Source organism: Prionailurus viverrinus, chromosome C1 (genome assembly GCF_022837055.1).
Source record: "Prionailurus viverrinus isolate Anna chromosome C1, UM_Priviv_1.0, whole genome shotgun sequence".
NCBI classification, from domain to species: domain Eukaryota; kingdom Metazoa; phylum Chordata; class Mammalia; order Carnivora; family Felidae; genus Prionailurus; species Prionailurus viverrinus.
In genome coordinates this window covers 156355665-156370695 of record NC_062568.1, presented here as the reverse complement: position 1 = coordinate 156370695, position 15031 = coordinate 156355665, and the positions used below count along the sequence as shown (strand labels likewise).

General features: G+C 35.7%; 1 protein-coding gene across 2 annotated transcripts in view; it reads left to right on the top strand.

Annotated features, from left to right (window-relative positions):
* Positions 1-15031, top strand: part of LRRC7 (leucine rich repeat containing 7) — a 446889-nt gene that overhangs the window by 425136 nt on the left and 6722 nt on the right. For both annotated transcript variants that reach the window (XM_047871231.1, XM_047871230.1), the window contains one exon: positions 5039-5113. In XM_047871231.1, coding sequence (XP_047727187.1) covers positions 5039-5113 — 75 coding nt within the window. The remainder of the gene's footprint in view (positions 1-5038; positions 5114-15031) is intronic.

The window sequence follows — 15031 nt, the reverse complement described above, 5'->3', positions numbered from 1 at the left end:
CTCAGAAATGCCATAAGCCAGTAACTAGACTCTAACAGCTATTACTACAAAGAGCTAACACTCCTGACTTGGAGCTATGAAAGGAAGTAGCACCTGAAAGTTACTAAGAACCATCAGAAAGCCCTCTAGTTGGCACCCATGTCCACTACTGAGAGTGAACAATAATTGGAGCCATTATCACTGAGAGCCACCACTAGGAAACCACAGATGAGATAGCAGAGACTTCCCAGCTCTCTTCCTGTCCTCTTCTCTAAACAGGAGATGCAAATCCTTTTATCTGATGGGCATTCAAGTGAAAGATAACAAATGTTGGCCTTTTAATATACTCCCAATTGAGGGTAAAGAAGAATTTTCAGACAATCAATCTAGTACAATTGGAGACTCAGAAACTCTCAATATGGGTTTTACTGGCTACAAAGACCTTGGATTATAGCTCAGATTTCAGACTTTCAATAATTATAATAACATTTATTGATGCTACACTGAGTGCCATGCACTATTCTAAGTATGTTTGCATGTATTTACTCAATCTAATAACTATGAAGTACGTGCCATTACCATGCCCATTTTACTGATGAGGAAAAGATAAGTACACAAAAGTTAATTAACTTGCCCAAAGTCACCAATTAATGAATGGTAAACATAAGCTAACTCTAGAGCTATGCTCTTACTCACTTCTTACACTATGGGGAAGGCAGAAAAAAAAAAATGGCCCCCTAAAGATAGCCACATCCTAATTCCTAGAACCTGTAAATATGTTACATTACATGGCAAAGGGACTTTGAAGGTGAGTTTAAGTTCTGGACCTTGAGGTAAGGAGATTATCCTGGATCCAGGTGGGCCCAGTCTAATCATGTAGGTGAGAGAATCTTCCTTGGCTGTGGTCAGAGGGACATATGAACATAGATAAATGGTCAGAGAGATGAACAATTGCTGACTTTGAGGATGGAAAACGGGACAATGTGCCAAGAAATGTGTTCATTTACTAGAAGCTGGAAAAGGCAAGGAAACAGCTTCTCCCCTAGATATTCCAGAAAATAATGCAGTTGTGCCAAAACCTTTGTCTTAGCCCCATTAAGACCTGTTTTGGACTTCTAACCTACAGAGCTGTAAGATAATAAAATTGTGATATTTTAAGCCACTAAGTTTGTGTTAACTTGACAGCAGCAGCAAAAATACTATATATACAACCTTGTTGAAAAAGAGTTACTGAGGCATTTTCCTTCCTTGGGCAAAATGGTCTTGCTATAACCTTAGGTATATAGGTTGTTTCGCTTGTTTTGAATGTATTACATGATAGTTTGTCCCACATTTATCACTCAAGCAAATATTACAAGAAGCTAAACATACTTGGGGCACCCAGGTGGCTCAGTCAGTTAAGAGTCCAACTCTTGATTTCAACTAAGTTTCATTGAGTCCAAACCCATGTGGGGCTCCGCGCTAACAGTACAGAGCCTACATGGGATTCTCTCTCTCTCTCCTCTCTCTACTTTCCCCCCTCTGCTTGCACTCTCTACCTCTATCAAAATGAATAAATAAACTAAAAAAAAAAAAGAAAAGAAACTGGACATACTTTAAATTTTGCAGCAGAGTTATAAAATAGATAATGCCATGATGTGGATCTTTGATAAGTACATGATAGTTTTTTACCAAACAGTAGGAAGTTATTACTCTAACATTTAGAATACAAATAGTTTGATTCCTTACCAAATTCTGTCATCAGTGCCAAAGTATTCTTTGAAGTCTCAGATAAAATGAATTTGTTGAAAAGATGAATGACACATTACTATAATGAGATTTCCCAAAACTGCATCAAAGTCATCAATATTCATCATAGCAGAGGCCACAAAATGGGTTCAGAGTTTTTTTTTTTTTTCCTATGGCTGTATTTATGTACATAAATAGAGTGAAAAATCAGGGCACTGGCCTTTGCAGGCAATCTTTTTGGAAACATTCCACTTACACAAATAATGAATGCCACAGAGCATTATCAAAGATAACACTCATTGCTATCTGTTTCAACTAATGTGGCAGTATGCAGCCTGATCAGACATGTATGTATATGTAAAGGAAAAAAAAATACTATACCAGTGGGCACTAACAGTTAACATACAGTGTAGTAATGGTTTCAGGGGTAGAATTTAGTCAATCAATAAATTTCATCAACTAAGAAACTAATGTTGATTTAAATGTTTTAAAAGGGAGGGGCACCTGGGTGGCTCCGTCGGTTAAGCATCTGACTTTGGCTCAGGTCATGATCTCACAGTTTGTGAGTTCCAGCCCCGCCTCGGGCTCTGTGCTGACAGCTCAGAGCCTGGAGCCTCCTTCAGATCCTGGGTCTCCCTCTCTCTCTTTCCCTCCCCCACTTATGCTCTATGTCTCTCTGTCTCTCAAAAATAAATAAATGTAGACAATTCTTTTTAATTTTCGAAAAAGGGAAAAATAAAATGATTTAAAAAAAGAAATATTAAAGCTTTAGAAAGCAGCAATAAATGCTTTGGAAGACTCAGGCCACCATAAGAGTAAGCTTCAAAGCAAGTCTTCAGAACAGCGGTTGAATCCCACAGAGCTTTGTGATGGATTAAATTAAACCTGTCACGTACATTACACTTGTATTCTTTCAGCAGTCAGGTTGTGGAGCATTACTATTCCTCCCAACATTCAGATACAATACCCATAATTTAGCTCTTATGGTCTGGATTCATGCAAACATTATTAAAAATGGCTCCCATAGAATAAGCTGAAGAAAGGCAATCAAAATTAACTAGGATCCCAGACTTTGACTGCTGGGATAAAGTAATATTCAAAACAACTTCACCTCTGGCACCCAGAGATGTAGTGGCTTATTTTGGGTAACAGTGACAATCTGCCTGTTGCACAGAGACCCCGAGGGCAAAGAGGGGGACTACCAGAGGGACCAATTGCACATACAGTGTCCTGGACTGACGGCATGAGTGCTATATGCCCAATATGTACAGGGCTGTAAAAATTATGTTTATTTTCATGACCAGTGCCATTCACTGGTCGGGTGGATTAACCATCATGCCTTATTTTACTGTCCTTTTCAACCAGTTTTCTTATTCCTTTTGAATTGACCATCTGTACAACTGAAGCTAAGCACTCTGTCACTCTGAACAGTGACATTATTAACCTATTTTTTTAAGTTTTATTATTTTCTTAATGTTACATGTAGGACATAATCATTATAGAAAAATTAGAAAACACAGAGAAGCAAAAAAGGAAAAAATATACATTATATACATATATGAAGTGTCATTACCCAGTAACAACCACTGTTAATGTTTAGGAATATATCCTTCCAGATATTTCCCACATAAATATGTATATAAACATGTTTCAGCAAAGACAGTATCATAGCATAAGAATAGCATCACACAGTATAATGTTTTATTGCCCGCTTGTTTCACTAAGCACTAGTGAACTTCTATGCCTGCCATTTAGGACTTCATTTTTAATGACCACATATCATACTACTGTATGAGTTTACTGTAATTTAATCAATTCCCTGTTATTAGAGTTTTATGTGTGGTTGGTATTTTTATTATTACAGATAATTCTATGATTAATGTATTAGTAAATGAATGTTGCCACTTGTCCAATTACTTCCTTAAGATAAGTTCTAGAAGTTGAATTACTGGTTAAAAGTTATGTATGCAGTTTTCTAAAGATCTTGATGACTGTCTGTCGTTCCATCTTTAATTTTTTTTTCTTTAATATTTGTTTATTATTGAGAGACAGAGAGACACAGAGTGTGAGCAGGGGAGGGGTAGAGAGAGAGAGGGAGACACAGAATCCGAGGTAGGCTCCAGGCTCCAAGCTGCCAGCACAGAGCCCGACGCGGGGCTTGAACTCACAAACTGTGAGATCATGACCTGAGCCAAAGTCAGATGCCCAACCAACTGAGCCACCCAGGCGCCCCTGTAGTTCCATCTTTAAATGGGAAGGAAAACTGCTTAAAATCAGAAAGATAAAAACCATTCAGATGCTTTAAATGAATAATTCATAAAGATCTGAAATGCTAAATAAAAACACACAAAGACGTATTTCAATTCGGGTCTTTTTGTTAAACCATCACACACGCATATAAAGCTAATGGGCTTAAGGGAGAGTCATCAAGTTTACAAATCAACAAATAAGATGATTTACTGAATAACAGGCAATGACATTAAAATATTATCTTCTATTCTATTAATACTTCTTAGGAACAAAAAAATAATAACTGTATTAAGATATAATTTTTATACGTTGATACATATTTTTATATAGATTATTTATATTTTTAATTTTTTTATAATTCTTGTTTTCTTGGCTTTTACTATATTGTGAGCTCATTGAAGCCAAAAATTATATTCTGTGTATCACTATAACACTAGCAATCGAAACCTAGCATATGGTAGACATTCAATAATGCTTGCTTTATATACATGATCAAGAAAATTGTTTTGATTTTTTATAAACTAAATTAATCAATTTAGGGGTTTTGTAACTATGTGGGTAGAAACTTTATGCTTGGAATTTTTTTATGCTTAATTTGTTCATACACATTTTATATTAAAATTCCCAGTAACGTACAAAGTAATACTGATTAAAATAAACCAATATTTACATGTAATTCTGATAAGGTTTTAAAGTGTACACAGATTACAACCTATTGAATAGAATACATTTTCAATGAAGAATACCTTAGGACAATTTCAGAATTATATGGAGAATGGCTTAGTACCATATTTCAAACTATTTAAGAAAGCGATTAAGACTATGCTATGAGATTAATTTATAAATTATAAGTGTATTTTAAAAACAAGATAAACCTTTGTTATCCAAATAAGATGTTGCTTCTCTCAAACTTGACTTCAAGAGTGGTACCTTGCTTAAAATGCTGTAATAATCTTTGAAGCTTACATATGTAAACTTTTTCTAGTCTGTTTTCATTGTTTCTGTGTGAATGAAAAAAATTTTTTTTAACTAGGGCTAGTTCTTGATAATAATCCTAACCTCTGTTACTTCTGACTTATAGGGTATCTTTGTTACTAGGGTTCAGCCTGATGGACCAGCATCCAATCTGCTGCAGCCTGGTGATAAGATCCTTCAGGTAAGAGAGATAAAAAGCATTGTTTTCAAATGACAACATAAAACAAATATGTATCCATGTTATTAAGTTGAATGACTTGAATTAAATGATTAGCAATAAGTCCTTCTCACATTTTTTATTTGCCTTTATTTGGGGGGGGGGGTTGAGAGGCAAGTCAGAAACAAACATAATCTCATATAATTCTTTACGTTCCACGATTTGGCATATGGTAGATGGTCTGCATATTTTTGTTTATATGAATACTGTTATTTGGTAATGGAAGAAGAATTGAGACATACAAGAATCTATGCATAGCTATCAAATATGAGTCATGAGGTACCAAAATAGGGTATCTATGTGACTTTGGATGAGGAAGAAGGGACTCGTCCATATTTAATTCTCAACAGTAAGCTTATTACTGTTTGAAAACTGTGAAACACATGGTTATATCTCCCTCCTCCCCCTTCTCAGATGCTTGAACAAGCACCTATATATAAGATGACTTATTAAAATGTACTGTCTGAGAGAAAGGACTTTTTCTCTAACTTAAAGCTCTGTGGAACAGAAAAGGGTCACTCCAGTAAACAGCTAAGTAAATGCTTGGTATAACCATTTTGCTTTCTTTGTTCCTGTCTCTGAATTCACTTCTGCTTAATTATTTCCTACATTGCAAAGAAAGGGACTTAAGTATCATCAGTTTATTTAAGCTTCAGTATTTTCACTTATGACCCCAGAAATTTCTCGCTATATCACTAGGCGGAAGTATCTTTCATCACAGATATTTAAGCATTTGGAGCAATTATGAAATGGTTCAACATAATCTATCAGGGCACTGGGAAGAAAAGACATGTCAGAAAGGACCCTTCTAGATTGGCTCTGCAAACATTTACAACAATGCAAGGGCCCAATACAACTCAGCTCTGAGGAGATCTTCTATCTATTTACCAAACACTTTTAAAAAGTTATAGGAAAGTAGAAACCCTATATAACTATATATACATATATTTTAATATTTTACTCCCAGAAATATTTTTTATTTTTTTTTATTTTTTAAGTTTATTTATTTTGAGAGAGAGAGAAAAAGCACAAGCAGGGGAAGGGCAGAGAGAAAGAAAGAATCCCAAGCAGGCTCCACATGATCAGTGCAGAACCCGACGTGGGACTCAAACTCACCAACTGTGAGATCTTGACCTGAGCAGAGATCAAAAGTCAGATGCTTAACCAATTGCGCCACGCAGGTACCCCAGAAATATTTTTTTAATGTTTACTTATTTTTGAGAGAGAGCTTGAGTGAGGGAGGAGCAGAGAGAGAGGGAGATGGGATCCAAAGCAGGCTCCGCGCTGAAAGCACAGAGCCTGATGAAGAGCTCGAACTCACAAAACTTGATATCATGACCTGAGCTGAAGTTGGGTGCTTAACTGAGTGAGCCAACCAGGTCCCTGCTCAGAAATATTTTAAACTAACTAGCAGGATCATGAAAACTCAAGTTTTCAAAAAATCATAGTTCTCTGAAAAGACTATGGGTTGCTCCGACCTGTAGCATTGTCACAGTAGAAACAGCATCCAACAGGTTTGAGTCCAGTCCATGCAGGCAGAAGACCAAGCCAGCAGTTGATCTCTAGAGTTAAAATATTGAAACAAAATAGACACATAAAATAATCTAAATTTATTTTTGCCATTTTGTTCTGTAAGTTCTATATTTTTGGATTTCCTAACTAGCCCTTTGACCTTAAGCATTTTATATCATGTCTATGGGACTCACAACTATGTGTAGAATGAACTGTGGTTTATGTTATATCTAAGGTCCTCTCAGCTTAAATATTCAACTCTTCAATGATTTTATAAATTTCGATGGAAAACAGTCAAGAATAAATTAACAATGTAATTTCCTAATACTTGGTAAGTGCTACTGTTTAGCAAAGGAAAGGGCTAGTTTTGTTTTGTTTTTTTTTTTTCTCTACTGAATTTCAAACAATTATTTTGAATATCTGAGCCTGAAAAAAAGGTAGGCAGTTAATCTCAGATCTCTGATCTTTGGAATGCCAGGCTGCTTAGAGAAGTCTCCCATGACTTGAGATAAGGCGAAGAGTTGTCTTCATTCATGACAGAGGTAGCAAAAGAAAGATTTTTCTCTCTGGATTTAGGAGAATCCAGATATAACGCATAATATATGTTTATGTTACATGCTAAAATGTTACATATCCATATATCTATAGGTAGGTCATAGATGATGGTAGATAGATGGATAATCAGTATAGATGAATACAGATATACTGAATAAAGGAAATGAGAAATCAGTTAGTGTCTAGTCTCAGGGTTAGAATACTCTTTTTTAACTGTGCAATTCTAGAAGGCTTATATGTAGGAACATGGGAGTTTAGTATTTCTAGTCCTTAAGAGGTATACAGCAACAGCAAAGTGCACTAAGGAATCATTTCCTAATGCAAGAAGTAGGAAGGAATCATAAACCCAATCTGTTAAAAGCCAAAAATCTGCAGAAGAGCTGCACCCGGGTTAGCTCTTCTCTCCACAAATGACTATGAAAGATGTAACATTTTATTTTTTGCTTTGGAACTCATTTGTATCAAGCACAATAAAATCAAAATTCATTTTCAGCAAAAGAAAAATGCACATAGACCTTAATCAAATGAATTACTATATTCACAGTTCTACTCATACTAGTTAAAAAGCAGACGTGGGTTATACTTTCAGAAAGAAATAGGAGGATCTTTGCTCCTTACTGGAGCAAATTTATTTACAAGCCTTGTTACCAATGTAACAGCCTAGAAAATCAAGGTAAAAGGAACAAAGAAATAAACAAAAATCAACAAATGAGCTCCCTAAGTGATGGGAGTTATTGGGTTTGATCTAACCCAATAGCAAATAACAAAAGAGATATTAAGTAGCAAAAAAGATATACCTTTCCCAAATCTCCACCAAACCCCAAATTTATTATATAAGAGCTGTCCCTTTCTTTGTCTAGAACTTATTTTACCCACTATTCTCTTCTTACTCTGCTATGGGATCAGGAACATGTCATAGGAATTACATGAAGAGGTGTGCATTAGAGGATGATCTTAATTAAAATATATTTGCATGATGTTTCTGACATTTCACTGTTCATTTTCCCAGAATAAATACATTATAATTAATGAGCATATTCAAATGACCTACTGTGTTTAGTGAGTCATGTTGCTTTATGACCCTGTTAGATGAGAAGCTAGCACCATGCTGGGAGACTTAAACCCTCCCAACCTCATCTTCCTACATAAAGTCAAATCCTACAGGAGTGAGAGAGAACAATAAAAGCACATTCATCACAAAAAAATTATTAGATTGAACCATGTGAATTTGCCAGTATTTGACCATTTTTGGAAGTAGTGATTTTGTTGGTTTAAAATCATAGTTTCTTTTTTTTGTAACGTTCTTTCCAGTTAAAAAAAATTTCAATCTAACTTATTATACATTTTAAATGTAAAATATGTTAAAATGTAGAAAATGTAGGGGTCTCTGGGTGGCTCAGTTGGTTAAGTATCCAACTTTGGCTCAGGTCATGACCTCGCGGTTTGTGGGTTAGAGAGCCACGTTGGGCTCTGTGCTGCTCAGAGCCTGGAGCCTGCCTCGGATTCTGTGTCTCCCTCTCTCTCTGCTCCTCCCCTGTTTGTGCTCTGTTTCTCTCTCTCTCTCTCTCTCTCTCTCTCTCTCTCTCTATCAAAAATAAAGTAAAACATTAAAAAATTTTTAACTATAGAAAATCTATTAATTATAGTTATTCTGTTGAAAAATGAATAGACTAGAGAAAATAATATATTGTACTTGATAGTTAACATGGCTCACAGTTATAGCATAATGCTCATTTAAGTAAGTATATTGCATATTATATTACATATTATATTTATAAGTATAATATTCTACTATATGACTGTAGTCAAAATATTCTCTTCATTTGTCTGTCCACCCCTAGTCCACACACAAGTGCCTAACTTTGGCAGGAGAAAAGAAATTAAATGATTTATAAATACTTATTAATGACATCCAAATTTTACCAGTCATCAAAACAGATTTTTCTCATATAAGGTATACTAATATGATACATAATTGCAGATTATTTCATACTCTCTTCTACCTTACCATAATTTTAAGAGTTTCCCAAAATATATTCCTGGTCTATGGCTATATCTCTAAGATACCAAAATAAAATAATCAAAAGATATGATAATTCAAAAAAATAAGATATTTCCCCCTTGTTTTCTAGTCATAAGAAACTCTGGTTGTACAATTCATATAGACAATTCAAGAACCCACTCTCAACAAACAAGTCTATCAAGTTTCAGCTAGCTGTCAGTAGGTTGTTTGACTTGGAGTGTCTTATCAAGAGAATTTAATCTTGATTGAGCAGGAGTTGGGTGCCTTGGATGGCTCAGTCAGTTAAGCATCTGACCTCACAGTTCATGAGATGGAGCTCCGCATCAGGCTCTGTGCTAGAAGCATGGAGCTTGCGTGGGATTCTCTCTCTCTCTCTCTCTCTCTCTCTCTCTCTCTATCAAAAAAAAAAAAATAGAGAGAAAGAGAGTGATCAGGAGTTACCCCAAGCTTAACAGGGAGGAGAAAGGAGTATAAGTAGCAGGAGGAATAGCTGTGGGCTAGCCTGGCAACACTGTTAAGGAGAAGAGGTGAGAGACTCAATTCAGAATGAGTAAGTGTGGAGTTCAAAGAGAGAATACTGGAGAGAGAAATTGCAGGCTTAAAGAAAGAAAATCCTAGAATTTTAAGATTTTGTACTGAGTTGGAGAACTGAAACACGAAGGGGGCTTAGAATGGGGAGGAGGTGGTGAGATACAGCTTTCAAGGCTCAGAATGTGAGAAAAAAAGTTTAGACTTCCCAAAAGTCTAAATGAAATGTCCACAGATGCCTGAATCTGTCATATACAGATATATAGTGTTGTATCTGTATCTGACCACCGGATCAAACCTTCCTTGTCTGAATGGAAGTTTTATACATCTTTGAATGACCAGTAGGTGTGGTTAGCTGCTAACAGTGTTATCTTACTTAGCTTAGCATATTTCTTCAACAACCTCAAAACAAAGTGCTTCTGAGAAGCCATAATTAATGTCACAAAGCCCATGCACTAAATATCATGCCTTTTACTCATAAGACCCGATTTCATACTTGGATATTTGGAATCTTTTGCCTACCTTTCCAGACCACCAAGGAGAAACCCTCTGGATCCAGGCACATCGTCAGAAGCAGGAAGTCATAGCTGACAGCTTCACTGTGCAGGAAGGGAGAGAAACTTCTTTTATTTATTTTTTTTTTCACTATATGAAATTTATTGTCAAATTGGTTTCCATACAACACCCAGTGCTCACCCCAAAAGGTGCCCTCCTCAATACCCATCCCCCACCCTCCCCTCCCTCCCACCCCCCATCAACCCTCAGTTTGTTCTCAGTTTTTAACAGTCTCTTATGCTTTGGCTCTCTCCCACTCTAACCTCTTTTTTTTTTTCTTCCCCTCCCCCATGGGTTTCTGTTAAGTTTCTCAGGATCCACATAAGAGTGAAACCATATGGTATCTGTCTTTCTCTGTATGGCTTATTTCACTTAGCATCACACTCTCCAGTTCCATCCACGTTGCTACAAAGGGCCATATTTCGTTCGTCGAGAAACTTCTTTTAAAAGACAGAGACAAAATTCAAAAAGTACAGCAGGGTTGTTAAGTATAGACTATAAGGTGTTTCCCAATGGCATCCCTTAAATTATCTGAGCCACCTCAGATTCTATCCCTTGCTTCAGTATTTCACAATGTATTAAGCATTTCAGACCCTGAAAAATCTTTCAAACTTATATTTCCCAACATATTTAACCATACATCCCTCTTAATAACAACATCAATTAACTACCTCCACAGAACACACTTTAGGAAATGTTTCTTATAGAAGCATCTAACTGGACCCACAGCTTTATCCCACAGAGAGTTCATGTTCATAATTATCATCATGAGTCATTCAGAATGGGTTAGAGTATATTCATGTCTCTGAATTTTTAAATTTCTCCCAAAAAGGCTACAAAAAGTAGAGTGAGAAATTTTCATTATGGTTAAAAGGAAGTATGAGACTCAAAAAAAAAAATAAATTTAAGGTAGTTGGAAATTTCACTAAAGCATTTCCCAGCAAGGTCAAATGAGTTAATGCTTTTCTTTATGATTTTATTTGGTGGTTGAAAATCAAAAACATAAGAGAGGCTGGAGGGAAAGGTGGGGGAGGGGGTCAGTAATCATGTCATGTCATTCTTAGTGTTTAGAGAAACTATTGCTTATAATGATGTGATACATTCAAAGAATAAGATTTTTTGATACAATTTGATTAGAAGACAACAAAAACTTATTTTCAAAATTGTTTATGATTTTATATGCCAGAGTTTCACTCCATATCTCATTCCATTTATGAAGTTCAGTACAGTCAGCTAATAAAAGGTTGAGTAAATACTTATTGCACATCAAAAAAATAAGAGATAAGGAAAACAGGTAAACCAACAAAAACAAGTTAAGCTCATTAGTCTGCCTTTAACTTCCATAATTTGGCTTAAATAAAAATAACAATTAAGTACCTCTATTGTATCTTTTATATCACAAGACAACCCTGCAAGGTATCTACTGTTGACAGAGGTTAAATAACTTATTTGACCTTCTTCCATTATACAATACTGGCTTTACTGCAACAGATTTTACTGATAGCATCATATTCATCACATTTGCTATTTATATATTTGGAAAATATGTATTAAACGCCCACTGTGTACAAAGTATTTTGCCAAGCAATGTGAACAATGTAATAAAGAATGTAACTAAGTCCCTGGCTTCATACAACCTAGCCCAGGAAGCAGACATGCCCAAAATTACCTGAGCAGAAAACGAAGAAGGAAGAGAGGATAGATAGAAGGGGACTTTAAACATTTAATAAAATCAGCTCCCAGTCTGTCTTCTTTTAAGAGAAAATGTTTTACCAAATGGAAACCAACATGGCTACAATGAGCCCCTGAAAATGAGAAGTTGATTTTGCAGTTCGGTTCACTTCACAGTTTCTATTTCTTTTAAAATAAATAACATCTATCTTATCAGGGAACTGCTCTGCAAACCAAGGTAGGGAACCCATTTGTTAGAGATGCTCATTTAAGATGTTTGATAAGAAGAAAACAGCATTCTAAAATCAGATAAATAAGTAAATGTCTTCAAGATGACTATTATCAGTTCCATGCCCAAATTTTTTAAACTTTTTTTTGTTAAAAAATTTTCTTAAGTTTATTTATTTATTTTGAGGGGGAGGGGGCAGAATCCCAAGTAGGCTCCACACTGTCAGCACAGAACCCAATGCAGGCTTGAACTCAAATACCATGAGATCATGAGCTGAGCCGAAATCAATAGTAGACACTTAACCAACTGAGCCACCCAGGTGCCCTCCATGCCCAAATTTGTAAACCAAAAATTGACAAAGTATTTAGTTTAGTTGAGTCTATTCTATCTTAACATGTCTTTTTTGAGCCTGAATTCATGAAATATTCAAGCAGCAATACATGTGTGCACTTCAGATAGAAGAGAAATTCTTATCTATGTTTTATTCTATAAAGAGTTTTTAATACTAAAGTAAAAGCCATTAAGACTTCAGACTTCTCACATTTAAAAAGCTCTGTGTAAACTTTTCATAGGAACTCTCCCAGAATTTAGGATCTATAGTTCAGATTTTTGATAGAAAGGAAAAGTTTCCAAATGACTTGGCATAAAGTCAGTGTAGTATTGATTATGCAGTATATTCAATTCCAAATATATGCCAATATTTAATGAGAGCACTCTATCAGATTAAAATTTTGAAATGAGAATTAATTCCAGGTAGCTAATGTGAAACATAATTATAATTATATAAGATTTCTACTGTTTCTCATAATGTCTGGCTGTCAGGATTAAACACCATGAAGGCTTGCCCTTATAACTCTAATATGGTTGCTGTATTTTTTTTTTTAAGTTTTCCCTCATTCCAAGAGCCTAGGCATTCAAAGATATTAATGTACTAATGTGTATCTACTATACGAAATACATGCATATGGGGTGACTGGGTGGCTCAGTCTGTTAAGCATTCGACTTTGGCTCAGGTCATGATCTCGCGGTTTCCAAGTTCAAACCCCATGTTGGGCTCTGTGCTGACAGCTCAGAGCCTGGAGCCTGCTTCAGATTCTGTGTCTCCCTCTCTCTCTGCCCCTCCCCTGCTCACACTTGTCTCTCTGTCTCTCTCTGTCTCTCTCTCTCTCCAAAATAAACATTAAAAAAATTTTTAATTAAAACTGCATCTATGCTGACCCTTTAAATATTTGTCCTTGAAGGTGAGTTTCAATCAACAAAACTCACACATCTGAGTCCCTAATTCCATTTCTTTTTTGTATCCTAAAAGAGTCATGCTGTCCGTCTTATTGGATAATACCACCTACCTTTCAGCCAAGACTCCTTCGCAATTAGTTTTTAAATTTAAAGCTTTGAATAATAAGGGTACAACAAAATTCCTGAATCTTGAATTACAGAATCCTCTGTAGAAGTTCTATAGTATAAACATCCATAATTTATCCATTTAACAAAGCATTTACCAGAAGGAAATCAAAGATAGATCTTGGAAGGAAAAAAAGGATGAAATCCAGAAACCAAGTATGTTTTATAGTAAATTGATTACCATAATTGCAAAGCTCTACTTTTTGTTGTTATTGTAAATATTGTTTTTCATTAACCCTCCATCTTTCCATATCTAAATCATGCAAAAGGGCAATTAAAAATCATTTTATGGCACAGATATCAAATGGAATTTTTAAAAGGTAGGATATCTTCTGGAAACAATATAAAGATTATACAGTAAAATGTTCCTTTATACTTTCAAATCGGCTAAAGCCAGAAATCCATTAGCCATATATTCTGGAAGCATAAAATTTTCAGAGTATCTTTTCATTCCTAAATTTTTTTTATTAACTTCATTTTAACTTAATAAGCCATTTCATTTATTTCTCATTTTTTCATTAAATTGCTATTTCCTCTAAAATGCACACATTTTATTATAATCCACAATAGACACTGTGTTTATATAAACATGTATGTGGCCAAATGTGGCAATGTATTTTAAAATTTTATTAATTTAGCTGGGGCACTTGGGTGGCTCAGTCAGTTAAGCATCCAACTCTGAATTTCAGCTCAGGTCATGATCCAGCCAGAGTTTCCTCTGGCTTCGCCCTGCCCAGGCATAGTTCACCATCTTTCGGGTCCTAACACGTGCGCTCATGCTCCACCTCCCCCGCGTGGCGGGCGAGACGGACCAGTGATGTGCCCTCGGCTTGTAGGTTAGAGCCCCACATCGGGCTCCACACTGGCAGCACAGAGCCTGCTTGGGATTCTTTCTCTCCTCTCTGCCCCTCCCGCACTTATGCACACACGCTCTCTCTCTCTCTCTCTCTCGCTCTCTCTCTCTCAAAATAAATAAATAAACATTAAAATTTCTCTAATAAATAAAAATTTCATTAATTTAACATATAGTCTTCCAACCATCTTTTGCATTTCCATTATGTATATCCAAATTATGAAATGCACAAACGTCGGTTATATGCATCACTTTCAAAGCATCATTGGATTTATACCTTGCAATTAATATTGCATAGTACTGTCCTTTATTTCCTCAGCTCTTTTTCTAGTCAGACACATAAGACAACCATAAGTATTCAAACCCCTCTTCCAACCCTTTCCATCATTGTATCCCCCAGCATCAGGTCTAACATAATGTTCCATATCAAGAAATGGTTCAATTAATATTAAATATTGAATTCATGTAATGAACCTAAAACAGTCATTACCAACCTCACAACATCCAATGGGACGAATTATGCCAAGATGCAGAGTTGACATCTGTGACATAAAT